Here is a 26,590-nt window from a genome sequence, read left to right as displayed (position 1 = left end):
ATGGTCCGCTGGTGCGAGATAATGTCCGCAATTTTGTTCCGGGTCGTAAGGAATAGATGTGCCAGTCTGACCCACAATATGCTGTGCACCTATGTAGGTGATTTATGTAGGGAATAAGGGGCACTAAGCGGCCAAATGCACGTGTGCATTGCTTTGGAGGAGTGAGCAAAGTATCAGTGTTGTGGTACAGGCCGGGGCTGTGAAGGGCAGCGATGTTGATGATATATGAGGGGTTCCATGCGATATAGGGATGCCATATTATGTCAACTTTCAAGATGTCCATTAGTAGAGCTCGTTCAATGATGCCTGCTTAACTACGGCATTGTAGACTATTTTCATCATTCGCACTATTGGCATCGATGAAGGCTGGGCACGCTAAGTCTATGTCTTAGGTAATAGGGAGAATTTGACTTGTGACAATGTAACATTGACTGATGACAAGACCAAGTAAGGTTCAACTTAGCCTAACAAAACTCTTTGAAGAGGCCCTATGCCCCGTGGGCTCCATAGGATTGGAGGATACTATGATGGTAGTCTACAGATCTAGGCCACGGTCAGGTTGGAACTGACCCCGCAGTCTCCGATAATTATCCTGGGCTATATCCATACGCAAATCCCTGTTACTACTACGTATTACAACTTCTAATTAAGAATATTAATTTCCTTGGCTCACTAGAAACGGCTTCATTTCATTCCCTTCTTCCCAGGGCAATAGTAGCCGACTATGCCCCTCCCCGCATGGTACACAAAAGACCCAGGCCATGCAGGACATAGTGTGACACCAACACCACCATGCATGCAATAATACCTGCAATAACTATCGACTATGTCGTGCAATGCGAATTACAAATCCTCCAAGGCTTAAGTGAACTTGTGTCACCCAAACCCATAAACAATGAAAGAAAAAAACATGCCACTTTCGCTACGTGGTATTACTTCACCAATACCAAAAAACCAACCATTCATTCATAGGTATTAACAACGCCATTGTAACATACTTTACCAAGCCCATTTTCAACCCGCTAACCAAACTTTATCAAGAGAAACAAACACCCCACTATAACGAACAAAGTTCACAGCTCCCAGAACACGACAAATGGGAAAATAGCCTCTGGTTTTCTAGAACACCCCAGAATGCCATTAGGGTTTGGTATCCGAGTCAGAGGGAGAAAAACTATCGTCGGACAGCAGTCCAGAAAAGGCAGTATGTCCTTTTTTTTCCTCTTCTGTTTTCTCCAGCTCAATGCTACTAGTTAATGGGGTTTTAGTTTTTTGCCCTCCCATTCGGAGTGTGGAAATGAAATCGAAAAGCAAGTTCAAAAATTACAAATTGCAAGTAATCTATCATCCTGGTAATGTAAGAATGTTACATTGCTACTGGCTGTAGGTAACTCTCCCAACACCGCTCCAGTTGGGGTCAAGGCCACACACACACACACACAGGCCATGATCTACACATCTGCATCCATCTCACCCGCTGACCCAAAATCTGGAATTCCGGGTTGAACAATCATAAAGTAATTGGACGGAATTAGCCCCCAAATATATCCGCAATTTTCCCGTGTATGCAACCAGCCCTGCTACGCCTTGCTCTCCGTGATTCTGAGAAATTGAGAATAGCTCGTTCTTCCTTCCCTCTGGAATAGTGAGTAGTATTTTACGTACTAACCGGTTACACAGGAAAGCAACTAGCGCCGATGGAAAAGGATGGTCCGCTGGAATTCCATTTTCTAGCCCCCGTGACGAACCATCTCCGTGCGTAAAGTAATATAGTTTCTTAATTTGGGTCACCTTCAGCTTATCCACTTTCTCTTGCCACGTTTCGCAAGGGGGTCGCTCCCGTCTTGGGCTGAGTTGCTCCGTCTATTCCTTTGATGCTCGGATTTGAGAATCGATCTACATCTATGGCTGCGTCATGGGCTGATGTCGTGCTCACCGTTAATGGGATATATGTGTGAAGTAGTATATACATCAGCACTGCCTCTTAGGATTCAGTGTCGTGTCTGTCAGACTTCCTTCTGCGGTGTGCTAGCATTCCTGTCCTCTGCCGACGGATGATGACACTTTCGCCCCATGGCTGGATACTGATGCTGACGCTACGCAGAACATGTTACATGTATACACCCTCGGTTGGGGCGCATTTACCACTCTCTGCTTCTTTACGTTCCATTGCTGGAAGCTAGGCAGTCGCATATGTCTTCTCGACAATGCAATCGAACCCACAACGATCGGAGGTCTTGGGCCGTTAATGCTTCGCTACAGTGGGTTCTACCATGATTGTCTCGTTCCGCGCAACAGAGCAGTCGAATCAGATCCAGATCCTATATCTCTGCTGGGCTCGACTCAGGTTGTATGACATCAGTCCCAAGCCTGACCAGCTCCCTCCGTGTGCTAAATTCTCACCAATCGCGTATATGCTAGGACATCGGCTATCGCGGGATTACCCTGGCAATGCAAAGCTCCCGCAGTATCCCTATCGTGGGCCAGATCTCGCAAGCGTTCATGCAGATGGGTATCCTAGAGGATTGGAATCCTTGCGCGTATATCTGTTGGGTAGTCGGCCATTGTTGTTGGCTATCAGCCATCGTGTCAGCCTGTCATGCAGATTGCTGGCCCGTCGCACATGGCTGAGCAGCACGTGGCGCAACGAACTGGCCCCAAGCTGGGTCTTACAAAATTCGTATTGTAAGTATACCAACTTATAAATGTCTTCTATTTCTGGCCCCAACTAACACCGCCATAGTGTAGTCGTAGTGAAGGTGGCTTTGACAGACCCGTATGCATGGGGCCAGAATGTATGCAAGGCATGCGGCGTCTGTTTCAGGTATTGTAGGATAGGCGAAGCTGTCTGAGCCAAGGCTGTCTGGAGAGCCGAACTCAGTTAAAGGCTTCGTCTCACCCACATTTGCATTTGGAGGGCAGAATCAAGAGATAGACGCGGTGAGCTGCTACGCTTATCGGATATAAATCCTAGCTCGGAAACCATGTGTTCGGACTTTTGTCCGCATGAGCTTGATGGAAGGTTATAACTGCCGGTGGTCATTTGCTGATGCAATAGCGACCACTTCTGCTGAACCGGAAAACGCTGATTCCAAGTCGGGACAGTAATGATATGGTGCACATATTAACATGCTCTCACGCATGTCGCCATACTATCTGTGAGGACGTGACCGCCTTTGTTGAATCAATGCTGAGACAGGCTCGGAAAGACACGGAACCCAGTACTGCCTTAGGCTAAGAGTCGGTCTGGCCAGTGATCGGGTGAACAAAGGTCCGATAAACAGCGAAGGAGTGATGTGGTTGGTTGGCCATGGCGATCAGAGGGGCCCGTTCGCCGTAACGAGCTCAATGGCGCAATTGACAAGCTCAGTTGATGGAAGAAAGATGAGCCTGTGGATTGATAGCAGTAGCAGAGAGAGAGAATTAAAGGAATGAGTGAATTGAGGCCAGTAGAAGAATAAAAGAAGCAGCAGGCGTGAAAAGAACAGGTGTTTGTGTGGTTTGCAGGGGCCCTACACCGGACGGCCCCGAAGGGAAGGGAAGCGGGCTTAGATAAGCCGCCTGCCGAATTCCGCCTAGCCGCAGGGGAAAGTTTGTTCCCAACATCTCCGTTGAGGAAGTTGAAGATAACAGAATCTCCCTTCCTCTCCTCCAGCTCCTCTATACCCTCCCCGGTTGGACCCTCCCTCTCGTCCATCATGTTGTTCCGCGCTGCGGTCCGTCAGTCCGCGCCCTTGAGGCGTCAGGCCCTCACTCCTCTTGCTCGTCGCTCCGTCACCACCGACGCCGCTTCGTCGCATGCTGAAAATGTCCCCCAGGTTCGTTGAGAGCTCCCTGGATATCCCGGGTTGACCTCCGCAATGGCCTCAACTAATGCGATTATCATCTGTCTATAGGAGGATGACAAGCCCTTCACTGTCCGCCTCTCCGACGAGAGCTTCGAGACCTACGAGATCGACCCTCCCCCGTACACCCTGGAGATCACCAAGAAGGAGCTCAAGCAGATGTACTACGACATGGTTTCGATGAGGTATGGCCGCCGTTAGGCCCTTTGCTTTTTTCCACAAGCCTCATGCAGAATCTAATCTATCGCTCAGACGTATGGAGATGGCCGCCGACCGTCTTTACAAGGAGAAGAAGATCAGAGGTTTCTGCCACTTGTCTACCGGTCAGGAAGCCGTCGCCACCGGTATCGAGCACGCTATCACCCGCGACGACAAGGTCATCACTGCCTACCGTTGCCACGGTTTCGCCATGATGCGTGGTGGTACCGTCCGCTCCATCATCGGTGAGCTGCTCGGTCGCCGTGAGGGTATCGCCTACGGAAAGGGTGGTTCCATGCACATGTTCGCCCCCAATTTCTACGGTGGTAACGGTATCGTCGGTGCTCAGGTCCCCGTCGGTGCTGGTCTCGCTTTCGCCCAGCAGTACAACGAGGAGCCCACCACCTCCATCGTCCTCTACGGTGACGGCGCCTCCAACCAGGGTCAGGTCTTCGAGGCCTTCAACATGGCCAAGCTGTGGAACCTCCCCGTTCTGTTCGGTTGTGAGAGTAAGTCAACTTCACTCCTCCGCCATTGTCTTCCATGACAGGCATAGCTAACAATCTTCTGCTAGACAACAAGTACGGTATGGGTACCTCCGCCGCTCGTTCCTCCGCCTTGACCGAGTACTACAAGCGTGGTCAGTACATCCCTGGTATCAAGGTTAACGGCATGGACGTCCTGGCCACCAAGGCCGCCGTCAAGTACGGAAAGGACTGGGCCGTGGCCGGCAACGGCCCCCTGGTCTACGAGTACGTCACCTACCGTTACGGTGGTCACTCCATGTCCGACCCCGGTACCACCTACCGTAGCCGTGAGGAGATCCAGCGCATGCGCAGCACCAACGACCCCATCGCTGGTCTCAAGCAGAAGATCCTTGACTGGAACGTCTGCTCCGAGGACGAGCTCAAGTCCCTCGACAAGGCCGCTCGTGCCCACGTCGACGAGGAGGTCGCCATCGCCGAGAAGATGCCCCTTCCCGACAACACCCCCCGCATTCTCTTCGAGGACATCTACGTCCGTGGCTCCGAGCCCAAGTGGATGCGTGGTCGCACTGTCGACGAGACCTTCTACTACTAGATATACCCATAACCACTCCAATCCAAATCTAGATATGTTTCTTTAAAAACACAAGGCTCCCTATTTTCCAGTGTGAAGAAATGAACCTTCAGTTGGCAAGAACTCTGGATGATGATGACAAAGAGAGAAAAAAAAAAGAAAAGAAGAAGAAAGGAGGAGCAAGTGAAGGAAAGAGGTCATCCTTTTGTTTTTTCTCTCTGTTTGAAAACACAAAAGTTTAGACCGCGCACGCACACGCACATCACGCAACCAGACCATTTGGGATTTGGCAGGCTCCTACCTACTACTTACTTACTACGCAAAGGCATCCATACCATGGATATGTTTACTATGTAATTTAGCCCGGGAAATTTTTCTGTTTTTATTTATATTTTTTGCATTACTCCAAGCTTTCGATATCTTGAAGTTTCAGGTCCTCTTCTACTAGCTAGTATGTCTATACCTGTAAAGCATTAAGTTAGAAGGTAATGCCTCTGGGGATAGCTTAGATGTCTGTCGATAGTGTCGAGTGAACACTACTTCTTACACATATGGAACTTGAGTGTAGTGAAAGTATAGGTAAGTTAGTTATATATGTATTGTTTCCCCGAAAGGTCATAGTGAATATATGAAAATGGAAATAATGGAAATATGAAATGAGAAGAGAAAGGATGTTGCCAGCAGTCAGTCACTCAGTCAAGTCACATATCCGTACTGCAGCAGTCAAAGAGTATAGGAAAAGAAAAGAAAGCTAATAGAAAGAGATAGAATATAAGATAGTCGACATACTCGTCCATGGGTATCATCTGGTAAAAAAAAAGAGGACGCACGAATATTTAAACAGAAAGCAAGAGGAGATAGTGAGTATGAGAGAGAAAATGAGAAAATGAAAATGAGGGAGGAAGAAAAAGCGATTTGTCAAGCAGGCTCCTGTCTCAACATCTCAAGGATCATTTCCTGCGTCCGCTGCACCGAGTCCAGTTTCTCTTCAAGTGTAGCTCGATCTTTTTCTAGCTCGGCACGCACTTCAGCGCGCATTTCCTGTCGGAGTTCATCTTTAAGTTTGTTGATGAAGTCGGATGACAGGTGCGTGAGTCCGGTTTGTGCGACGGACGCAGGAGGGGGATCATGTGTAGCCGTGTTGAGTTCCGCTGGTTGAGCGTCCTGGCGCTGTTCGCGAGCACGGGATCTGGAGGGTGACGTCGGTTTCTTGGGCGCAGATGAGGTAGGTTGGGTATTGACCGAGTCGAGGTGACGATTCAGTTTTCCCAGTGTCTCCAGCATAGCGCTCATCATAGAATTATCCGTCCCTGATGGCCGATTGTTTGTTGTTGTTGCTGCTGCTGGAGTGGTGGAAGGCGTTTCCCGCTGTTGTGTCGCAAGCCCATCCGGCACACTAATCGCCGGAGATGGGGTCTGTAGTCCTTGATTCGAAAACATACTATCGAACCCTGGGGGTAGTCGCACTGTGCTCTGCGAAACAGGAGTCACAGGTCCAGGTTGGTGCTGGCTGACAGTAGGAAGCGGGCTTGCTGTGCCCTTCCACTCGTCACTGGGACTCATAGTCCATGTATCCCATGGCCGGTCTTTCCTCTTCCTCGGTTTGCGCGAATCGCGCTTCTCGATCCGCCGTGCCTCTGCGTCCTCCCACCTCCGCCATGTAGGAATCCAGGCGTCCACTGCTGCCCGCCACCGGGGATTCGATAGGTCTTCGCTCGCGTCCACACCCTTGTCGCGCTGCTCGTCGAGGAACTTCATACGCTGTTTTGTAACCAACTCCACTTTACGGCGCACCGAATGCCACGAGTATGGGTGTCCCTGGTCCTGGGTGAACTCTTCTGTAACAGTCATCCACCATTTACAGAGATTACTGCGCTGTCCGAATTCGCTCGCATGCCGGTTGCAGATGTTGAACAACGAGACTTCTTCAAGGGTGGTCAATCGTTTTCCATGCTTGCGCGACCGATCGCCGTTTGGCGCGCCATCGGGATCGTCGTCATGGTCTTCCATTGGATAGGGTCTAACGACACTGGCTGCTGCTGCATGGAGTGCGGCTCGATTAGCCGCGGTGCCGTTAGGCATAACCCCGGCGGTAGTCGTAGGTCTATGTGCGGACTGTCGGGAAATATTCGTTCCCTGAGCTAGATTATCGGGAGATGTGCCGTAATCGGGATCTGCGAGAGCGTCGGCGTGGGTGGGGTCGCGCGCACCGGGATCCGTATTGTCACTTGCTTCGCTTTCAAGGGTCTCAGTCAGTGGTTGTTGTGATCGCGAATCGATAATAGCTGGTCCAGGTTGGCGCGTTTGCGGGCGTGCTGGTTGGTGATTGTGTGGATGAGAATGGGTATGAGGATGGGAGAGGGCAGTTTGCGGCTGCGGCTGCGGTGGTGTTTGAGAAGGCTGCGGCGATGGGTGCTGTTGTTGCTGCTGTTGCTGTTGTTGCTGGGCTATACGAAGATTGGAAGACGACAAGGTGGGAAGAGGTGTTGCGCGCGATATCATAGACGGGAGCCATCGTAACCCAGGCACTTGTAGGGAGGATTGAGTAGTGGAGGAGGGGGAGTCGATGCGAGGTCCAGAAGAGGCGGCGGCGGCATTGGTCGTGGAGCCATGCCAGGGATACATTGACATGGTCTGTGATACTGAACTGTCTGTGCGACTGGCGGGGTATAATAAAGAAGACAAGAAATAGAAAAAAAAGGACGATGGGGATGAAGCAGCAGCAGTGGACGCACTGCCGGCGTGCTGGAGATTGAAGAGGAAAGAAAGAGGAAAAGGAAAGTCGAAGGTCGAAGTCGAAATCGAAATGAAAATTGCTCGGTCGGATTTGCAATTTCGAGGGTTGACAGGCGAAAAGCCCCCCGCCGATCGGGGCCCGGCGTGTATTTTTCAGCTGACGGTAAGCCGACCACCATGGTCACTTCCCTTTTTGGCAGGTATACAATACATGCGGTATTGCGTCAAAATGGTAGACAAAGAGATCATACGGAGACTGTGTTAAGATAATTAGACTGTATAGCATAATTTGAATGTAGAAGAGTGACAATAATAGTAAGAAGTGAGGATATATTTCATTGGTGATTTACATTTGTGATCATCCTGCTCCAACACCGCTGCAACATGATATTGACCCTCTCCTATCAACAGAGGACCAGACAGATAAATATAAAGATACACGGTGAGCACACCGACAATGCAGAGAGAAAGATCTAAGAAACAATCAAACCAGCGACCCAGTAATACAATAAGACTGTGGAACATGCCCGCAGAACAGCGAAAATAAACCCAAAGAACAAAAACAGATGGGGGCAACTAATTAGTACAAGCATTTCTCATGCGTCTACCGCCGTCTCAGGTACCAGTGGTATGCCAGCGCTCCAGTCGCAGGACTGAAGGGCGACGGCACCTCCGACAAGCCCGGACGAACCACGGGGTGGCGCAGGTAAACGGCCGCACAAGCCTTAGGGTGCACCTCCAAGTAGCGAGGGATCGTGGCAAAAGCGCTCATGAAGTCCCGCGGCCGCCAGGGCGTAGCGTACGGCTTCGAATGGTCGATCGGGTTATCACGCATCTGGACAAGGGCACGACGAAGAATCTGGAACTCCTCATCGGTCAACTCGGACGTGTCCACCTCCTGTTCGGGGTTCTCAGCAGCCTGGCGGAATGCCTCGGACAGCTTATCGCCGGGCTGAGTCTCGCTGTCTGCCTCAGCAGCGGCCTTGGTGTCGGTGGACTTCTCGGAGTTGGCAGCTGTGGTATCCTGTCTTTCCTTCTTCTCTACCTTCTTGGCCTTGAGCAGCAGAGTCAGCTCGGAAAACTGAGCCTCCAGGTTGTCGGCGAGAACGTTTGAATCAGAGCGAGACAGCACGCGACGGACGGCCTTCTGGAATCCACGCAGCTCCTGCTTCCGCTTGGCCGGAAGCACCGACTTGCTGTCGGCCATGATGTTCTTGGCCTGAGACAGCAGAGCCTGCAAGGTCTGGCGCGGGGACTGGACCTCCTGCTTATCCTCCTGCTTATCCTCCTCTTTGGCCTCACCCTCTTCCTCGGCTTCCTCGGCCTTCTTTTCCGTCGCCTTCTCCGCTTCCTTCTCAGCAACACGGGCCGCGCGCCGGTCGTACTTGTTCTTCGGAGCACCGGTGGCAAACATGACACGGTCGGTCTCGACCTGGAACAGATCACCAGGGTTGAGCAGGTAACCGGGGTATCTCATCTGTCAAACGTAATCGATCAGCATCAATGGCAGCGCCTGAATGGGAAGGACCATGCAGCGTTCCAGGCACACTCACCTTCTTTCCATTGACCGTGACGGCTCCATGAATGACAAATTGCCGCGCCTGCCTCGTACTGCTGGCGAACATAGCCCGGAAGACGGCCACATCCAGCCGGCGCTCTAGGGGAGCAAAAGTCGCCTGTGTATAGGGAAAAGGTCTGTCCAATTGATCGGTCTCGACTCTCTCGAGCCTCGAGACTTTAGAGTACGCGGCTGGATCAGGCCGCGGCTCAACACCCATACCACGACCGGCGGACAAGGCAGAACCATCGTCTTTGGCCAGTTTGGCGGGATCCATGGGCATCACGCTGCGAATGCGGGGAGAAAACATGCGCACCCAGTGCTTTTCGGAGACCTGTTCACCATGATATCCACGGGCCATCGATTTGGCATCCCATTTTTGCTGGAAATGAGTTCGGAACATGGGGTTCTTGATGGAGAACCGCTTCATGTTATATAGGTTCCATTTGCTCCATGATTGCCGGACTTTCTAAGCAAAGCATACAAGAATTAGCAATTGCGGCCAGATGAGCAAGGAGACAGAGCAAGGAATATTTTCATACCGGCTTGCTCAGATGCTGGGTCGCCCTGTTCCTCATGATGGCGAGATGGGCAGGGTATGGCCTGCTAGCAGATGTCTTCTTGTCTGTCTCGCTGCCCGTCGGCCTCTTTTCCCATGCTTTCCCGGCCGCCCAAAACTTCGCAGGCGCACGTGATATCAATCACGTGTGGCTGAACTGCTTGATGCCATCTGTCTGAGGCATCAAGTGCCTTTGACAACCTGTGTCTCTGATTGGCGGAACCAACCTCGCTTACTCTTAGCGTTCTTTCACCGCCTCCACCCCCGGGTATATAATCTTCGCTCGCCCGCCCAACTTTTAGAATCTTTTTTTCTTTCTTTTCTTCATACTTACCTTGTTTGGGTGGCTGCGATCAAGAAGGCGGTCCACCACGGATTGGTCCCTGCATTGCACAGCGCGGCGGAACAATCCGTTCAACGGCCTTCGGGTCATTGACAGGCGTATTCTTTGGCACTCCTCCACTTTGTGGAATCTCATTTCTTTTCATCATTTCTTCGCCTTGTGCGGGGGTATGGAGAAGAGAACACTTGTAGACACGTAGTAAACATAAAATAAACATGTTGCAGACAAGGGTAATACGCGTTTGACAAGTGCTTGGATTGACCCTGTGTTGTCGCGAGAAGCTCTGCTTGCTGCAAAGCAAGGGGGAGCTGCCCGTACCCGTTATAGCATACAGTTACCTACGGCTCATGTCCTGTCCGGTAGGAATCAATCACTACTGTCGAGCCATCACTGCCTGTTTAGACTATCCTTCCTCCAGAATACTATCCTGGGGCGAGCAGTACTCGAGTCTTCCCATTGAATCTCAGATACGGTACTTTTACTTGGCCCATTGTATATGTTTCTCGTGAATCAGAGAGCTCGAATGAGCAGTTAACCCGGTAGATACTCAGTCTAAAATCTCTCACTCAGGCTGCGACTCCAATTGCTCATAGCCAAGTTTACTACTTCACACCAGACCCTACCGGGCCACCACTACTCATATTATGACTTTATCTACGTAGAGCCTCCATTCAAGTTCAACTTCTGGAGTCAAGGATTCTCTATTGGTCATGTAGCCCAATCATCACTAGACCTTAGTGTTAGTTCTCCTTTTTCTACTTACCCCCCAACTGGCACTTACGGGGACAAGATACTTCGACTACACGATAGATATTAGCCAACACATTACAGCTCTACTATAGTATCTGATCATGTACCACTCTCACGGCCTCTGTTCTGTGTTCTTCGCCTTGTGTATCTAAAAAATCAATTCACCTTTGTTGTTCCTCTGACGGATATAGTACCCTCTAACTCGTCTTTATATATAGTGCCGGCATCCACCGCGCAAGCAAACTAGCAACGGCGGAAGTAGCCTTACACCAAAAGATGACACCATTGGCGTAGTAGCTGAGAATACTCATTTTAATTAGTACTAGGTAATGCCTCCACATCGAGCATCAATTCATCCCAGAAACCACCGCAGCCCTCGTCCAAGCCTGCAAGCAGATACTAATTAGTCAAGGACTTGTTCTAATATTATACCTTCTCGAAGTAAGTGCTATGTTTCATTATAGCTCTAGATGAATATACTACCAACAATTAACGGTAAAATGTCTTGCTTTGGTTGTGTCGTTTAGATGCACATTTGGATCTGATTTAACGTCCACTATTTACTACTAGTATGCGCGGGTCAAAGGCCTGGCACTAAGAGAAACGTGACGATTGGGTGGGATGTTTAGATGCCTATAAATACATTGGAAGCTGGCATTCATTCAACAGACTGGACATTTGCATTAAGTTATCATATTCTATCGTATATCATTACTCTGGTATCGTTGGTATCGTTGTATAAATATTCGAACATCCACCCTTCCACATCCAACCATCATAAATTATCGGTGAACACTCATATCAGCAGATCAAATCTGCCTCAGCTACAGGCAGCAGCTTAATCCTCCCGCTTGGCATTCGGAAATGCCTCCTCTAGCGCCTCAGCTTCCTGCGGCGTTACGGCATCATCGAGGATTTCATGGGCCATTTCAACAGTGTCGTCATCAATCCCAGCTTCTAGCACTAAGCCTTCGCTGAACGCTAATCGTGTCATGACCACCAGGAATTTTTGCTTCCCGCCAGGAACGCGGGACAACTTGGGCTGCAGATCTGCCTGTTCGCGATGGCGCTGTATAACGCTATAGACGAGGCACATGAGCCCGTTGACCAAGGCCGCGTGGAGGTCCTTCTCCGGTGGTTGTGTATAAAGAGCTTCCAGCTCATCATGCATCACCCGGATTAATCGCGCCAGTGCGGTGGGATGGGATGCGATGACCATGCTGCCGTGCGTGCTGTCCGGTATACGGGGATTGAAAGCGACGCTGGTAAGGAAGGCTAATGCTTCTTGCCGCATGCCGCAGACCTCATCTGGACTGTACGGCTCCTGTCCCTCGTCGAGCAGCGGTGGTTCGCTTAGCAGGTTGGCGACGCGATCCACGATGTAGTTCTCAATGGTGAGCTGAAATTGCTCGGTATCTTGGACGGGACCGAATGAATCAGCGCGGATGCTGGCTGAAAGTAAGCTTAGCATCAGTGTTATGTCGTCAATGCGCTGCGAGCAGTTCAGCATTGTCAGCACAAAGTCGTAGCGCACATGTCGCCACAGCTCAATCACATCCTGTCCTACGTGCATCCGAATGCATGCCATGTCATACAGCAGGCCAAGAACCTTGGTCGAATCGACCAGCGGTTCCAATTCGGATAAGGGAGTCTTCCGCGCCTGACCTAAGTTTTGTCGGGAGACAGGAGAGGCCTTGAACCGGGGGATTGCGTTGACTTCCGCGGATACTTGCAGAACCGGCACTAGGTGCGCGTACAAGTCACGATCAAATGCTTGTAGGCCCTCCAATATGAGGCAGTGCATGATGGAAACGAACATGGGGATAGGTTGAAAGAACTTTTCTGTCAACGCACGAGACCACAACGATATGATCGCCCGTGCGTACTCTACCATGTAGTTCCCAAGGTTCAGCTTCTCAGTCTCCTCCAAAAGGATGGTGGAAAGCATGCGCTGTGGCTCTGACGGGAATGCCAATCCAGCCATGACTTCGATATCGGGCTTCTCATCCGGGTGTGTTCTGTGATTCATGAGGCGTTTAATTATGCTGGGGTCCACAACGTTAGGTACTGCGCCTATCTGAGCCTTATCCGGCACAGCATCTAGCATTGCATCGTCCGACAGATCTTCGGCCAAATCAGCTGCCACTGGCTCCACTTGCGGGCTTAACTGCAAGGGTGTCGTGGTATCCTGGCTGTGCTTTCTTTTCCTTTTTCCCGGTACGAGTGGTGTGGTTCGCCTGGAACGTGCTGACTTGCTGGGAGAAACGGCGAGAATTTCATCATCGTCGAAGCCGTCGCGGAATGGTAGCACCTTCGACTTCTTTGGAGTCACCGGTGGCGCCTTTTCCTCTGCTCGACCTTTTGCCTTGAGCTGATTGGCGCGCATGGCCTCCTCTGCTAGGTCTTGCCTTAAAAAGGCGTTTTCCGTGGCGAACATCTTGCCCTCCGCACGAGCCGCCGCAACCTCCTCCTCATGTTTCGCTATCTCATCCGCCATTGCCTTTCGCAGAGCTGTCAGTTGGCGGTCATAATCGGCGATGAGTTTGGCCTGGTTGGCCCGGATGATGGAGATCTCGCCGGCTTTCGTTGCAGCAATTGATTTGGCTGCAGCCAGCTCCTCGGCCATTTGTTTTTGTCGCGCGCTCTCTAAAGCTAGCTATCGAGATGATTAGGTCACATAAACTCAAGGATGGTGGTTTTGCATGAATACCTTTTCGCTAAGCTCAGCATAGGCTCTGTGTAGGTCCTGAAAATGAGAGGCGCCATCTTCTTCGACCTCCATGGGGTCCAGTAGATCGCCATAATCATCTTCTGCCACGGCCGTCGCAGTAGCAGCATTTGGCTGATGCTGAGCTGTAGCAAAAGTTGCCGCCTGATCCAGTGCAGCATTTGACTGAATTGGGACCCCATTGTCCAGAACCTCGGCATCCAGCTCCCCTATATCCCACACATCATATTCGTTACTCAACCCGGTATGCAAGGCAGGAGGAGGTTGTAAGGAAGCGTTGGAGACGAATGCATTATCGGAAAATGCCCCACGGTTCTGAGCTGAAAAGGGTCGCGACGATCTCTTTACGTCAGAGACCGAGTGTTGTGGTTGTTGTTGCTGATGATGTTGTTGGGCAGGGTTTGGGGCCTGAGTTGCGCGATAAGCGTTCTGCTCCAATTGGAACAAGGTACCGGGAGGGATGTCGTCGAAGCCATCATCGGAGAAGAAATCATCGTCGTTATCTTCCATGCCCTGGATTGGACGATCGCCATGAACGGAGAGGGTGGAGATTAATTGAAAAAAGGAAAGCGCTAGTTGGTTGAGTTATTGGGGGGAAAGATGAATGTTGAGTAAAGAAAGTGAAGGAAGGAAAGAAATGCGGGATGCGGAAAAGTTGACGTCGTGTTGGGGAAGAGAGAGAAATCCAGATGGAACTCTCAAAGTTGGTTTGTTGCTTGCCAGTTGCTGCCTCACGGGATCTCATTCTCTTCCCTCTTCAACAACTTCTCTCTCTCCTTCTCACTCCGACCAACCCGCACCTTTCCCTTCTGCCTTCGTGACATCCTGAATTGACCCGGATCCACAGCAGTTCGCATAGTCTCCAAGACCCTCAACTCTTTTCTCCTCCTGGGGATCTGATCTACTACTTACTTTAGTTGCCCACCGCTCGTGCTCCATCCCGCTGTTCCCCCGGTCGCTATTATTTCACATGAATTTTCGCTAGACGACGATCATTGCTCCTTCGCCTGCTCCGTCTCGTCTCCCTTTTTTTCCTAACCAAACTCGATTGTCTCCTGCGCTCGCGCGTCTCGCCTGGTCGGTCAAATTCCGAGCTTGATTACTCTCCCCGCAGCCATACGACTCGAGAAGCCGCCGTGCTCCGTCGCTCTCCCCTGCTCCCCTGTACATAACTTTTCGTCATGTCCAAATCGCGTCGGAACGTCAGGTTCCCACGTCGGATGTCCAACTCCTCTGAAGGTCGCCGCTTGAGCATCTCGGATGCCAGCGATGTCCTCTCCGACCCCGGTAGCCCGGCCAAAGATGGCAGCGTCACCGCGCCTGCCACTATTCCCGAGGAGGTGAGAGAGCTACTGCGAGCTTCCCGGAAACCCCCGTGAAGCTGTTCAAACCCTGTTAGACAAAAGCTGACATGACGACCAGAAATCCGAGAAACCCCAGTTGTCCGATTACGAAAAGAAGAAACAGACCTTTATTACACGTACGATATGGACCTTTGTGATGATTTTCGGCTTCTTCGTGGCCATGTTTTCCGGCCACATTTACATCATCGGCATCGTTACCGCGGTCCAGATCATCTCGTTCAAGGAGGTTATCGCCATTGCCAACGTGCCCAGTAAGGAGAAAAACCTGCGCTTCACCAAGTCGCTGAATTGGTACTTCCTGGCTACTACCATGTACTTCTTATACGGAGAGAGCGTCATCTACTACTTCAAGCATGTGCTTCTGGTGGACCGGGTGCTGCTGCCTCTGGCTACTCACCACCGCTTCATTAGCTTCACGCTTTATGTTATGGGTGAGTTTATCTCTTAGCGCGTACATCCTCGCCAGTTTCCTTGCTGATAGCTATTCCTAGGCTTCGTCTTCTTCGTCGCGTCCCTGCAGAAAGGACAGTACCGGTTCCAGTTCACCCAGTTCGCATGGACGCATATGGCGCTCTACCTGATCGTCGTTCAGGCCCACTTTGTCATGAACAACATCCTGGAGGGCATGATTTGGTTCTTCCTTCCCGCCTCTCTCGTCATCACGAACGATATCTTTGCCTACGTCTGCGGTATTACCTTTGGTCGCACCCAGCTTATCCAGCTGTCCCCCAAGAAGACAGTCGAAGGCTTCCTTGGCGCGTGGATTTGCACCATCATCTTCGGCTACTTCATGACCAACATCCTGATGCGCTACAAGTACTTCATCTGCCCCGTCAATGATCTGGGTGCCAACGTCTTGACGGGTCTTCAATGCTCGCCCAACCCGGCCTTCGTGCCTCAGCCCTACCATGTCCCGGAGTGGACCGGCATGCACAAGACCTTCCATATCGAGCCCATCCAGTTCCACATTCTGATTTTCGCCACCTTTGCTTCCCTCATTGCTCCCTTTGGCGGCTTCTTCGCTTCCGGTCTCAAGCGTACTTTCAAGATCAAGGACTTTGGCGAGTCGATCCCGGGTCACGGTGGCATCACTGACCGCATGGACTGCCAATTCATCATGGGCTTCTTCTCGTACATGTACTACCACAGCTTCATCGCGGTGTTCAAGGCGAGCGTCGGAGATGTCATTGAAGCTGCCATCAACGGTCTGACGGTCGAGGAGCAGCTCGAGGTCGTCCGGGGCCTGAGCAAGTACCTGTACAACCAGGGTACTGTCTCTGAAACAGTAAGCCAGCCTTATACACGGTCTACGTTTTGAATCATAACTAATGCATTTTACCTAATTACAGATCCTGGATTGTATCAACACTGAGCTCCGCCGTTAGAGCGGAGGTATGATGAATCGACCCACCCTTGATCCGACGGATCTCCGTGACGAAAATCCTATCCTTCTCTTTCTCTCTCTATAGTTGCTGTTGAGGGTAAAAAAATGAGCTATGTCCCATCTATACACCTTTCTAATCACGTCTTCTAGCCTCCCGGGATGCTCTCACTCGTGAGGACAGCACCGGGAAGCTCTTTCTTTTGGAAATTGTGCAGCACCCTGCATGCATGCATGTATTTGTCACGCTTTCGCTACTTATATTTACTATTCCTTGCTCTTGCATTGGGGGTTGTTGTTCATTGGTGTATACATGTTTTTTTTCAAAAGGGCGATAAAGAGGGAAGCAGGAATCAGGCATAGGTGAAAACAATTGGAGGGTGAGGGTTGGAATGCAGCAGGAAAGCGCGGATACGAAATCCTGAATCCTGCAACATGACTTTGACATGACTGATACTATGGTAGTTATAGTCATCTTATCATTCTTTATTCCTGTCCTCCATCCCTCTCTCACACACACACTCTCTCTCTTCATTGAAGCTCTTTCCCGAATACCGTATTCTTCTCCTGATATGCTCTTGTTTTGTGATAAGAGATGAGGAATGTAATAATGTAAGAAACAGGACAATAACGCAGGAAATTGTGTAAACGACAATTCCAACTTGTACTGTGTTTCCGTCATGCTATATCAAGTTATAATCTCAACTTCTACCCCCTATCCCGTCCGGCATAGATACTTACAAAATGCACGTCTTAGCTACTCAGACTGCACTTGCGCTACATAACACTTATAATACTAATGTACAATGTATAATGATAGAAGTTTGACCTTATATATAGATAGTAATATACATTGCTCACTTTGTCACAGTTAATCTATGCGATAATTTATTAAAGCACTTCTATATAGGTGCAGTCATCTTCTCATGGACTGGTTCTATCCTCCTCGTGACCTCTATGTCACCAGTTACGCCAAGTATTTTGACTCAACAAGGAATCCAGATGACCTCTGTCTGGGGATCTCAACATGTCGGCACACGGCGCACGAAAAAACCCACCAGTGGGCTCGCTCACCAGGAGTCACATTTCGGCCTTGTCGCTTGAAGATATCTGTCCGAGAGCCATCCATCACTCGATCAACGATTGAGCAGAGCGCGGATGTGCTCGCTCGCCTGGGTGAGACCCGTTGGGTAACGACACGACCATGCTCGGTGATTCACCCCGCCTGCTCAGACGAGACGGGCCTCTATGCAGGATGCATTGCGTTAGTAACACATGCAGAGCGATGTACGTTCCTTGCAGCGGGAACGCAACCCAATATTCATCTGATATATGAGAAATTGAGAGAGTGTGTTTCTGAACCAATTCACTCCTCAACCTCGTACTCTTCCATCTCGACTTTAAAGTACGCGGCAACGTGGGATTTCTCGGCATCAGCGCACTCCGGATCCAGCATGAAGCGCACGGCGCCGTCGCGGCCCTTCTCAGTCGCTCTGGGACGGTCTCCATTAGCGGCGACGGGAGTAAGAGGGTGCAGTTTAGCGGTGGCGTCCTTCGCGGCTTTGTCGCCGTTCGTGGCCTTGCTTTCACGAGGTTCCGGAACCCAGTTCGTGTACCGGGGGAGTTTCTGGGACTCGGCTTCGGTGTTCAGTGGAATGCGGACGGTGAGGAAGCGATCCGCTGGGAAATGGGGACCGACGGTGGTGTGTCCGCGGTTGTGGGTGTACAGTTCTAGGAGGTCGAAGAGGGTTTCTTTCGATTTGGTTAGCCTTGAGAATCTCAGTGCAGGGAACGCGGGCTCGGTCATACCCATTACTTCCTCGCGACTCGTCTTCCAGTTCGCGTAGTCAACGCCTTGCTCTACGGCCTCGATTCGCTGGTCAAGTAACCGCCCCGCCAGTTCCAAACAGGTGAAGGCCATGGTGGAGGTCGTTTGCTTGATAGGCGCGTACGTGCGATAAAGGTCTTGCGAGATGCGATACGCCAGGTTCGAGACCTCCGATTGCGACGTCAGCCCGTACTGTCGGGCGAGTTTGATAAGAGTCTTTTGCGGATGACGGGTCCGGAAGTCGAAGCCGGATGCCTCTAGCATCAGTCTCTCCAGGCCGATGATGCCTCTGGCGTGTGCTTCGAAAACCTGCCTTTATTAGCATGCACCTCCTGAGAGAGAGGTCAGAAGTCGCAGCATACCGGATTATCAGGAGCCATGTGCTCCTGCGGCGGCAGCTTGAGATTATACGCAGCGCAAACAATCTCCCGGGACCGCTTCAACGTGTCCTCGATTTTGCAAGCAGTGAAGAGCGCAGCTGCAGCGGCGTCCTAAATCAAAGTCAAAAATACGTTCAGTGATACAATAGGGGGCACGAAGTGGGAAGTACCATATAATTATACTCGTTGTCAGGATGAACGAGTCGGAACTTGTGGTAGTACACCACAGCCGTGTTGAAAGTGCGGATCGGGCTAACTACCTGGTTAGCTATTTTGAGCAGTAGAGAATCCGGCGCATGGGCACCTACAGGTAGAGCACACGGCGGACGTTATCGATCCAGGTCACGCCTTGCAAGCGAAGGGATTCTTCGCGCAGCGGATTGACTCCCATCGCGGCAATACATCGCTGAATGGTCTGCTCGAAGATGTACGGCTTGGCTACCTGGATGAAGGATGGGTGGATGGGCGGCGGGTCAGGAATGGCAGCATCCGGGGAGGATGCTTCATCCTTTTTGTCGGGAGCCATGCTGGGGTTATTGATATATGAGCGATGGCTGGACAGGGAAACTCTGGTTGGGATGGAATTAATGGGATGCTTCTTGATGCTGATGGAGCCGACGACGGCCATTGGCCGGCTGGTCATGTGACGGGCGCATTTTCAAAGAAGAATTACAATACATAAATTACGATACTTGGTATGGTATAATGACTAACCGGTGTAGTTGCATAACAGTGAACATCTCGACATTATTGTAATTCAAACACACTGCTCTCATTCTAGCAGACATCAGTAGTGGGAACTAATTACTAGCCATGGTTACAACCTGGAGCTTCTAGCTTAGCGACCCACTTAGCTTTTCTGTTCGCTTAGAAGTAGTATTGAAGTATCTCTGCTTACTATCAATACCTATCCTATCTACTTGAACCCCATATTGTATGGCTAGCGCAGGTTAAGTTTGTTCCCGTGTCTGAAGGATATTTGATTGAACTAATTGATTTCCTTGTCAGATGTAGCCTGGACCAACTGAGTACCTGGAACCTCTAGTCACTTCCCTCTAGAAGCTCAAATGAGTAGTACCAGACTATATAGTTTGTATATAGGTTGTTGAGACTATACTTAGTTCCAAAGCACAACGTGATAGTATGGATATATCATCTCATCAACTCATGGAATCATTGATCATCAATCATGGAACCCCCTTCCCCTCTCTTGTCGCCCTCGCCAACCAACTCTGCGCCTTATCATCCGCATACCTTTTATAGATGGGCAGATAATGGACCGCCTCACTCGTCGTCTCCTTCGAACTCCTCCGTCCCTCCACAGCCTCCAACCACTTCCTCCACTTTCCCCAAACCTCTTCATCCTCCCCTCCCTCCCCAGGCTCCGGAATCCCTAATCCGCCCTTAAACTCATCAAACGCCCACAGCCGGAAAGCCCACGGCGCGAGCACCAAATCCGGGAGCGACACCTCGGAGCCCCAGAAATACGGGCCCGTGGAGTCGATCTCCTTAGCCCATTCCTTCAAAGTGGAGAGGAACTCCTGACGGGCTTGGTTCAGACCCTCGATTCCGCGCGTCGAGGGCTGGTACTGGAGAAAGCGGTGCAGGGTGGGTATGATGCGCGAGGTGACGTAGTCAATCCAAATACGGGACCGTGCGCGCTGGTAGGGGTCCGAGGGGAGCAGGGGCCGGTGATTGGGGTATGCCTCTTCGAGGTATTCGAGGATGACGGTGGATTCGTAGAGAGGCTTGGAGGTGTTGGTTGAGGGGTCGGGCACGGAGATGGTGGGGACGAGGCCTCGTGGGTTGAGGGCGAGGAAGGAGGGTTCTTTGTGGTAGGGGTTTATCTCGATGTACTGGTAGGGAATTTGTTTTTCTTCGAGGACAAGCCAAACACGTTGGACTGGAAATTGATTAGTTGATTACGAATGCGATAGTGAGAATGTATGAGGGTTGTGAGGTATACCGAAGCTGCAAAGGCATTAGTAGAAGTTCCGAAATGGTGTACTTTGGTGGGGGGACTTACGGACAGAACCAGCCGGCATACAGCTTCAACGGCTGCTCGGCTTGGTGTCGGTCGACTAGTGCTTTAGCTGCACCGGTAGCTTCGGGGTGAACGTCTGCGTCGGGGACGGGCATTGTGAGATGGATGTGGAATTGACGATGGGATGATCCGGTGGGCGGCAGGGGCTGTTTATTTATACTCAAGGGATGGTGTCATGGGCTTATTAATTGATGGCATCACAACCCCGCATGCGGTAAGGGTCAGATATGCTTACAGTGAAGTAGTGATAATGGTAATCTACTAAAGATAAGAGTAGAGAATAGCTCAATTGTGATACCAGCATGAATGTCGCCTTTAACGAGCAGAGAACAATCAACGTAGATGGCATCTCAAGGCATTCTAGAAACGAGCTCAATAGCAGCTACTCTGTCCGGGTCAAACATTAATCTCCATATTTCCTCAGCAACTTCTGCATAATAGATACAGCGCCCGATCGGTATCCGGCTCCAAAGATCGCATGGTGGTTCAGATGATGGTATCTGTGTTTGGTTAGCTTCTTTCTCGCGGATCTAGATAGAAAGCCAGGAGGACAACTCACAGCTCGTACAATCGCACACGGTCCTCATATTCCTCCACTGGCTCGGTTTTCGGCACAATCTTGTGATAAGCTGTGAAGAAAGCCGATCCAAACCCGCCAAACATTCTCATTATCCCCAATTCATATTCGCTGTGTGCGTAGCATGCCGACGGATCGTAGACCACATCGCCGACCTCCTCGTCATCCTTGCGACCGCTACCTACAATATGACCGCGATCTGCATTTCCACTCCACAAATCCCCATGGACAACGACAGGTATAATGCCCTGTCCATTCCCGTCCCTGTCGTAGCCTAAGTGTCCGTCCCGCAGCAACGCAGGGACCACTGTCCGCGCCGTCCGCTCCACCAGATCCCGCAAGCCAGCATCACGACCATTCCGAGTTTCCGATGACTCGAGGATGGTGAGCAGCCGCTCATTGGCATAGAAGTCCGCCCACGAGTCGCAGAAGCGGTTGGGCTGCTTGGTGTCCCCGCAGAAGGTCGGAACAGGGAATCCGAATCGACGTCGTCCCGTTGCAGGGTCGGGGGGCGCTGGTGTCGAATGTAATTTGCCTAATCGCTGGGCTAATGTATCTCCTCGACCTCGACGGCCACCTCCTCCTAATTCCAAAAACTCAGTCGCTAGGAAGAAGCTTGTCCCAGCGCTTTCCTCCAGCGGGCCCCAGGCGAGTGCTCGGGGACAGAAACCGGGCACGGACGTCGCGATCGCATTGAGTGATTCATACTCCCCACGGAACATCTCCTCTGCAGCCTCGCCATTTGGAGAGGTCTTGACAAAGTAGCGACGTTCTTCCTCCCCTGAGCCATCGGAGCGGGGAACTGTAGCTCGTATTGCACCAGTGTTTGTGAAGCCCGACCCCAGACCGGCGGTGGACAGGCTGGCTTTGGCGGGGTCAGGGATGGAGAGGGCACGCAGCAGCGTGGCAGGCACGGGGGCCATCGTCTCAATCAACACACACGCGACTGAAGATGGAACAAGGGTCAAAGTCAGGAACAGAGAGGAGAACAAAGAGGGGGACCACGGAAAAGAAGGGGAAACCAGGACGAAAACAAACAGCAGCGAAGATTGGCCGGAAACGATTTCAGCGGCAGGCCTTCCGATGACGTCGCTCGGACCTTATCTTATCGATAAGATAACCCGCTGTGGATGCCTGAGTTTGAAGATTGATCATTTTCACTGTGGATGATGGGAGGATAGAATGTCATAGGAAAGAAGAGGGCCCAAAGCGCCACGAGCAGAATTCACACAGTAGGAATGGATGAGTCTCCTGGTGCAGGTCAAGCACCGTCTACGTGAGTAAACCAACGCTTTGTACACAACAACCCCTCGAACGCCTCCCAGATTGTCTGGGTTTCCACTTATCCAGTCCAAATAGTCCGCAGAATCCAGGCACCCGAATGCATGGCTAGCCTAACATGAATAATCCTTTTTTCTTCACTATGTGTGCGTCAAGTGATTGACCAGATCCTGGGCTGTCCGTGTCCGTTCCCGCACGTCCAGATCGGGATCATCCCCAAGACTGGACAGCCGATCCATGACTCCCATCGCTCGTAGCCGGAACGCCCGTTCTCGACACCCTTCCTCCTCACTCGCATCATCCTTGTATGTCAGGTTAATCACCACCCACACACAATTGGTGCGGACTTCACGATGGGTATGATTGAAATACCCCATTAAGTAGCGTAGCAAGTCCCGATGTGATACCAAAAGCTGGCGGTGCCACGGAAGGCCCGCAGCGAGATGGATCATGACAAAGGTAACTGACACCAGGATTTCTGTAGGAACACTCAGAGGCCGGTGCGCTGACGACTCCCCCCGGTGGGGAAGTTGGATCGACCGGGGCCGGAGCTTATCCGCCAACGCATCCAAAATCAAGTCCTGTCCTATCACCTTGAACAAATGATCAATCATTTCGGCTGCGCCTGGCCCGCAGATGATATTGCGCAACAGGTCGAAGGTCTGTTCTTGTACTGCAATATCATCCTGCCGGGCCTGGGTTGTCTGGTCGAGATTACCGTGCAATGCCAACTTGCGCCGTCTCGTGGCATCCGGAAGGAACATATCCAGGCTCATCTTGGACGGGGGCATTGTGTCTGCCATCTTCATGTCCTCATCTTGCCCAGCGGCGTTATCAACCGGGTTGAGCAGGTCCACCTGCTCCCCTGCTGAGTTGGCTCGACCCATCCCCACGTTGGAACCGTTGTCCATCTCCTCATCCATCCCTCGTTTGGCCAATGCGTTGGTCGGATCTTGGGTGATAATCTGCCGGATATAGGCGGGGCTCAACCCATCAATAATTCTCACCTTAACGTCGTTGGTGGAATTATATGCTACATGCTTCAACGCCCAGAGCGACTCAATGCGAAGCTTGGTGTTCGGAGAGTGTGCATGCTCACAAAGGGTGGGGAGAACGTCGGCGGTAATAATGGCCTAGACCTGTTAGTGCATTCTCTTATGTGGCAGAAGTATGGCAGAACTAACCTCTTTCATTGGACTGAAATCCAAGGCTAGGTTACATATCACCTGTGTCGCAGCGATTTGCACCTCAATATTGGGGTGCTTGATCAAGACAAAGAGAGGCGTCGCCACCCCGGCATCGATCATACTCGTCCTCAGAACACTGACAGAGCGCGTCAGCATCCGCGCGGCACCGCAAGCAGCTAACAGGGTTGAAGTCGGGTTGCCATGCGAAGCGGTATTCTTAGGACCTGACGGGTCCGCCGATTGGTCGTCCGAACACGGCTTCAGTGAGTCGATAATGTACGGTACCACGCCGTTCTCACAGACAGCCTTGCGATACTCGTCCTTGAAAGGGACTAGAGCTGCTAGAGCCTTGAGAATATTCTCCCGGTATCGCATGATATGGCAGTGAACAGGAGAAAAGCCCAGGGAACCCAGGCGGCACTCTGCGGGCAATGTGTCGGGGGGACTATCGATACTTTCTTCAGCATCGGCATGCCACATGGGACGAGTGACATCCTGGACTGGATTGTATGTTTCTTTGAGCAGTTGAGAGAGTCGTTTGATGGCATTGCCATCGACTGCATGCCTTTGCAGCTCGAAATCATCGATCACTAGGGTAGCCAGCACAAACGGGGCCTCTTCACGAAGACGTTCAGTCGAAGGGATCAAGCCTCCGTATTGTACTCCATCGTCGCCGTTCATTTCGTAGTCCTTATCAAGCATCCGAATCAAGATCGGTATCAGCAGGTAGCACAGCATAGAGACCCGGCGCTTCTTAGTTAGGCCCAAGCGAAAAAGGACGGTCACAAGACGAGCCGCCATCAACCGAACCATACCACCTTCCGCACGGACAATATACAGGAGCCACGGAATGATGGGATTTTCCTCGTCTTCAGAGGTTGGAGGATCGTAAGCGGACATCGGCGTAGAATACGATTGGCTGTGTCGGCGGTGCGTGGTACCCTGATGGCCTAAAGGCGGAAAGTTGGGAGTGTTCGCCGGTGACTTGCTCTGCGACAAGGGAACCGATGGCAAAAGGTGCTCCAAGGGACTTGCGCCTGCATGGCGGGGAACGGCGGAACCAGAAAAGTAAGTTGAGCCCCATGGTCCCTTCTTGATGTCTGTCGGAGCAAACTCGGGGAGCTGCCTGGGAAACACAGTAAGTATACCGGGGGATGAGAGAAAGTGCTCTGCGCGCCACTTGGAATGCTCGATTATGACCGTGACGGCACGAAGAATTGGTGCCAGTTTAGCTCCTGCTGGTGCAGGGGCTGGCAGAGAACCGAGAGCACCTGTATCCTGCACATGTGCTTCCGCACCGGGGAGCACGAAGCCCTGGGCAACGATGAAAGAAGCCACCTTCACGGCCAAGGCGTCTAAAACCCCGCACTCCGCCAGGATGGCCTTATGAATTTCCTCCGTGCATAATTTACCAACCAGAGATGCAGTAAGTTCAATGGCTGCTTGATCGTGATGGCTTTCATACTCCTGGCCGAGGATACGGGCTAAGCAGCCAATGTGATCGTTGGAGAAGAGCAGATCGGCCAAGCGGGTGTCCTTGGACGATAGCTGTTGACTCTGGAGCGGCAGTCGATCCGCCACGTTATTGAGGGTTCGGAGAATCGGCAGAACGAAGAATGAGGGACACCCCGGCGCAGAGAGGATGGACAGAAGGGCCGGGAGAACACCGCTGGCGAAAATGGGGGAAAGGAAGGCCGCACCGCCTGCTCGATCATCAGTTCCCGTGCCGAGATAAGAGTACGTGTAAAGTACCCGATTGACCAGAGCGTGAATTTATATACCTTGTGCTAAACTCCCCAAAATAATGACTGCTTGAAGGCAAGCTTCATCTTCCTCCGATGTAGGATAGCGGAGCTTGGATCCCCCATTGAGCTCCGCGGAAGCTGTGCCTTTTCCGGGAGACTGCCGGGCGGCCAGGATATTGGCTAACACGGGAAGAATCCCCCATCGAACCCAGGACTCTTTGCGCTGGTCATGACCAATTGTCTCGTTCTTCAGACTTCGTAGGGCAGCTGCCTGGGCAGACAACGTTTCTGCATTCTGTAGTTGTAGTAGGAGTGGAGGGGCCGAGGCGCGAGTCATAGTGCGCAATCGCCGCCTCCCGCGGGAGGGATCTTGAATGGATTACGTCGGAGAATTTAGAGGGTCAAGCTGATCGCGTGGAAATTGGCGGTATGGAATAAAAGAGAGAATAAACTGGACAATGTATGGGGGAATAGGGAGGGTAAGAGATTCGAGGATGTGTTTGACCAGAGGGAAGGTTGCGTGCGTATCGCCAGCTGGCCGGAGGCGATGGTTAAGCAATTGTGAATTGTAATGGCGTTGCAACTGAAATGAGTGGTGAAAGTACCGGATTAGTACCACAAGGAAAGAAAATGAGATTCCGAGAAGGTCTAGCAAATATGACAGAGTAATAACAAACAGTACAGGCTATGTACGGAATGAAGCAGAGAGATAATAGATAGAAACGAGATCCGCGACCAAGGGATCTGGGGTTTGAGCTGGACTGGGGGAGATTGGGGGGAGCTTCTGGACGTTGACTTAGTGGTGATACTTTGGTCCTGCTGCCCGGGGAGCCATTGCCTCTTACCGCTTTCGGCCGGAGCCGTCAGGTGATGTCACCTGATGGTTGCGGTTGCGTAGTAAGCTGACAGTGCTGAGTCATCTATCGCCGGACACAGCAGGGCCATCATGTGATTCAGCCCTATCAGTATTGGCTGCAGTCTCAAGTCTCAAGAGGTAGTACTACTACTGTAGTAAACCATGTATCCC

The 26,590-nt window shown here is 51.4% G+C and overlaps 10 protein-coding genes across 10 annotated transcripts; 3 read left to right on the top strand and 7 right to left on the bottom strand.

The window, feature by feature from the left end:
* Positions 1 to 2,273: 2,273 nt before the first annotated feature.
* Positions 2,274 to 2,748, top strand: AtWU_07376 (pyruvate dehydrogenase E1 component alpha subunit; the record flags this gene model as incomplete). The annotated part of the gene is made up of 2 exons (XM_035502485.1): positions 2,274 to 2,685; positions 2,744 to 2,748. The coding sequence occupies 2 exons, from the start codon at positions 2,274 to 2,276 to the stop codon at positions 2,746 to 2,748; spliced, it is 417 nt and encodes a 138-aa protein (XP_035358378.1).
* Positions 2,749 to 3,698: 950 nt separating this feature from the next.
* AtWU_07375 (pyruvate dehydrogenase (acetyl-transferring) subunit E1 alpha) lies at positions 3,699 to 5,123 on the top strand (the record flags this gene model as incomplete). The annotated part of the gene is made up of 4 exons (XM_035502484.1): positions 3,699 to 3,818; positions 3,897 to 4,030; positions 4,098 to 4,552; positions 4,618 to 5,123. The coding sequence occupies 4 exons, from the start codon at positions 3,699 to 3,701 to the stop codon at positions 5,121 to 5,123; spliced, it is 1,215 nt and encodes a 404-aa protein (XP_035358377.1).
* Positions 5,124 to 6,020: 897 nt separating this feature from the next.
* Positions 6,021 to 7,733, bottom strand: AtWU_07374 (uncharacterized protein; the record flags this gene model as incomplete). Its single annotated transcript, XM_035502483.1, has 1 exon — positions 6,021 to 7,733. The coding sequence occupies one exon, from the start codon at positions 7,731 to 7,733 to the stop codon at positions 6,021 to 6,023; it is 1,713 nt and encodes a 570-aa protein (XP_035358376.1).
* A 709-nt stretch (positions 7,734 to 8,442) lies between these two features.
* Positions 8,443 to 9,974, bottom strand: AtWU_07373 (mitochondrial 37S ribosomal protein uS4m; the record flags this gene model as incomplete). Its single annotated transcript, XM_035502482.1, has 3 exons — positions 8,443 to 9,315; positions 9,392 to 9,865; positions 9,939 to 9,974. The coding sequence occupies 3 exons, from the start codon at positions 9,972 to 9,974 to the stop codon at positions 8,443 to 8,445; spliced, it is 1,383 nt and encodes a 460-aa protein (XP_035358375.1).
* A 1,912-nt stretch (positions 9,975 to 11,886) lies between these two features.
* Positions 11,887 to 14,286, bottom strand: AtWU_07372 (putative DNA repair protein Rad26; the record flags this gene model as incomplete). Its single annotated transcript, XM_035502481.1, has 2 exons — positions 11,887 to 13,704; positions 13,759 to 14,286. 2 exons carry the CDS (start codon positions 14,284 to 14,286, stop codon positions 11,887 to 11,889), a joined length of 2,346 nt encoding a protein of 781 aa, XP_035358374.1.
* Positions 14,287 to 14,957: 671 nt separating this feature from the next.
* cds1 (phosphatidate cytidylyltransferase) lies at positions 14,958 to 16,525 on the top strand (the record flags this gene model as incomplete). Its single annotated transcript, XM_035502480.1, has 4 exons — positions 14,958 to 15,116; positions 15,199 to 15,571; positions 15,632 to 16,425; positions 16,490 to 16,525. 4 exons carry the CDS (start codon positions 14,958 to 14,960, stop codon positions 16,523 to 16,525), a joined length of 1,362 nt encoding a protein of 453 aa, XP_035358373.1.
* Positions 16,526 to 17,887: 1,362 nt separating this feature from the next.
* AtWU_07370 (putative cyclin) lies at positions 17,888 to 19,255 on the bottom strand (the record flags this gene model as incomplete). Its single annotated transcript, XM_035502479.1, has 5 exons — positions 17,888 to 18,273; positions 18,331 to 18,658; positions 18,712 to 18,840; positions 18,900 to 18,981; positions 19,038 to 19,255. 5 exons carry the CDS (start codon positions 19,253 to 19,255, stop codon positions 17,888 to 17,890), a joined length of 1,143 nt encoding a protein of 380 aa, XP_035358372.1.
* A 661-nt stretch (positions 19,256 to 19,916) lies between these two features.
* Positions 19,917 to 20,868, bottom strand: AtWU_07369 (uncharacterized protein; the record flags this gene model as incomplete). Its single annotated transcript, XM_035502478.1, has 3 exons — positions 19,917 to 20,632; positions 20,696 to 20,700; positions 20,756 to 20,868. The coding sequence occupies 3 exons, from the start codon at positions 20,866 to 20,868 to the stop codon at positions 19,917 to 19,919; spliced, it is 834 nt and encodes a 277-aa protein (XP_035358371.1).
* Positions 20,869 to 21,176: 308 nt separating this feature from the next.
* AtWU_07368 (putative fructosamine-3-kinase) lies at positions 21,177 to 22,273 on the bottom strand (the record flags this gene model as incomplete). Its single annotated transcript, XM_035502477.1, has 2 exons — positions 21,177 to 21,273; positions 21,333 to 22,273. The coding sequence occupies 2 exons, from the start codon at positions 22,271 to 22,273 to the stop codon at positions 21,177 to 21,179; spliced, it is 1,038 nt and encodes a 345-aa protein (XP_035358370.1).
* A 498-nt stretch (positions 22,274 to 22,771) lies between these two features.
* On the bottom strand, positions 22,772 to 25,900 carry AtWU_07367 (armadillo repeat protein; the record flags this gene model as incomplete). Its single annotated transcript, XM_035502476.1, has 3 exons — positions 22,772 to 23,764; positions 23,816 to 25,521; positions 25,600 to 25,900. 3 exons carry the CDS (start codon positions 25,898 to 25,900, stop codon positions 22,772 to 22,774), a joined length of 3,000 nt encoding a protein of 999 aa, XP_035358369.1.
* Positions 25,901 to 26,590: the final 690 nt, after the last annotated feature.

The sequence above is a fragment of the Aspergillus tubingensis genome, assembly GCF_013340325.1.
Source record: "Aspergillus tubingensis WU-2223L DNA, scaffold_8, whole genome shotgun sequence".
In the NCBI taxonomy this organism is placed as follows: Eukaryota; Fungi; Ascomycota; class Eurotiomycetes; order Eurotiales; family Aspergillaceae; genus Aspergillus; species Aspergillus tubingensis.
This window is presented reverse-complemented; position numbering and strand designations above follow the sequence as displayed.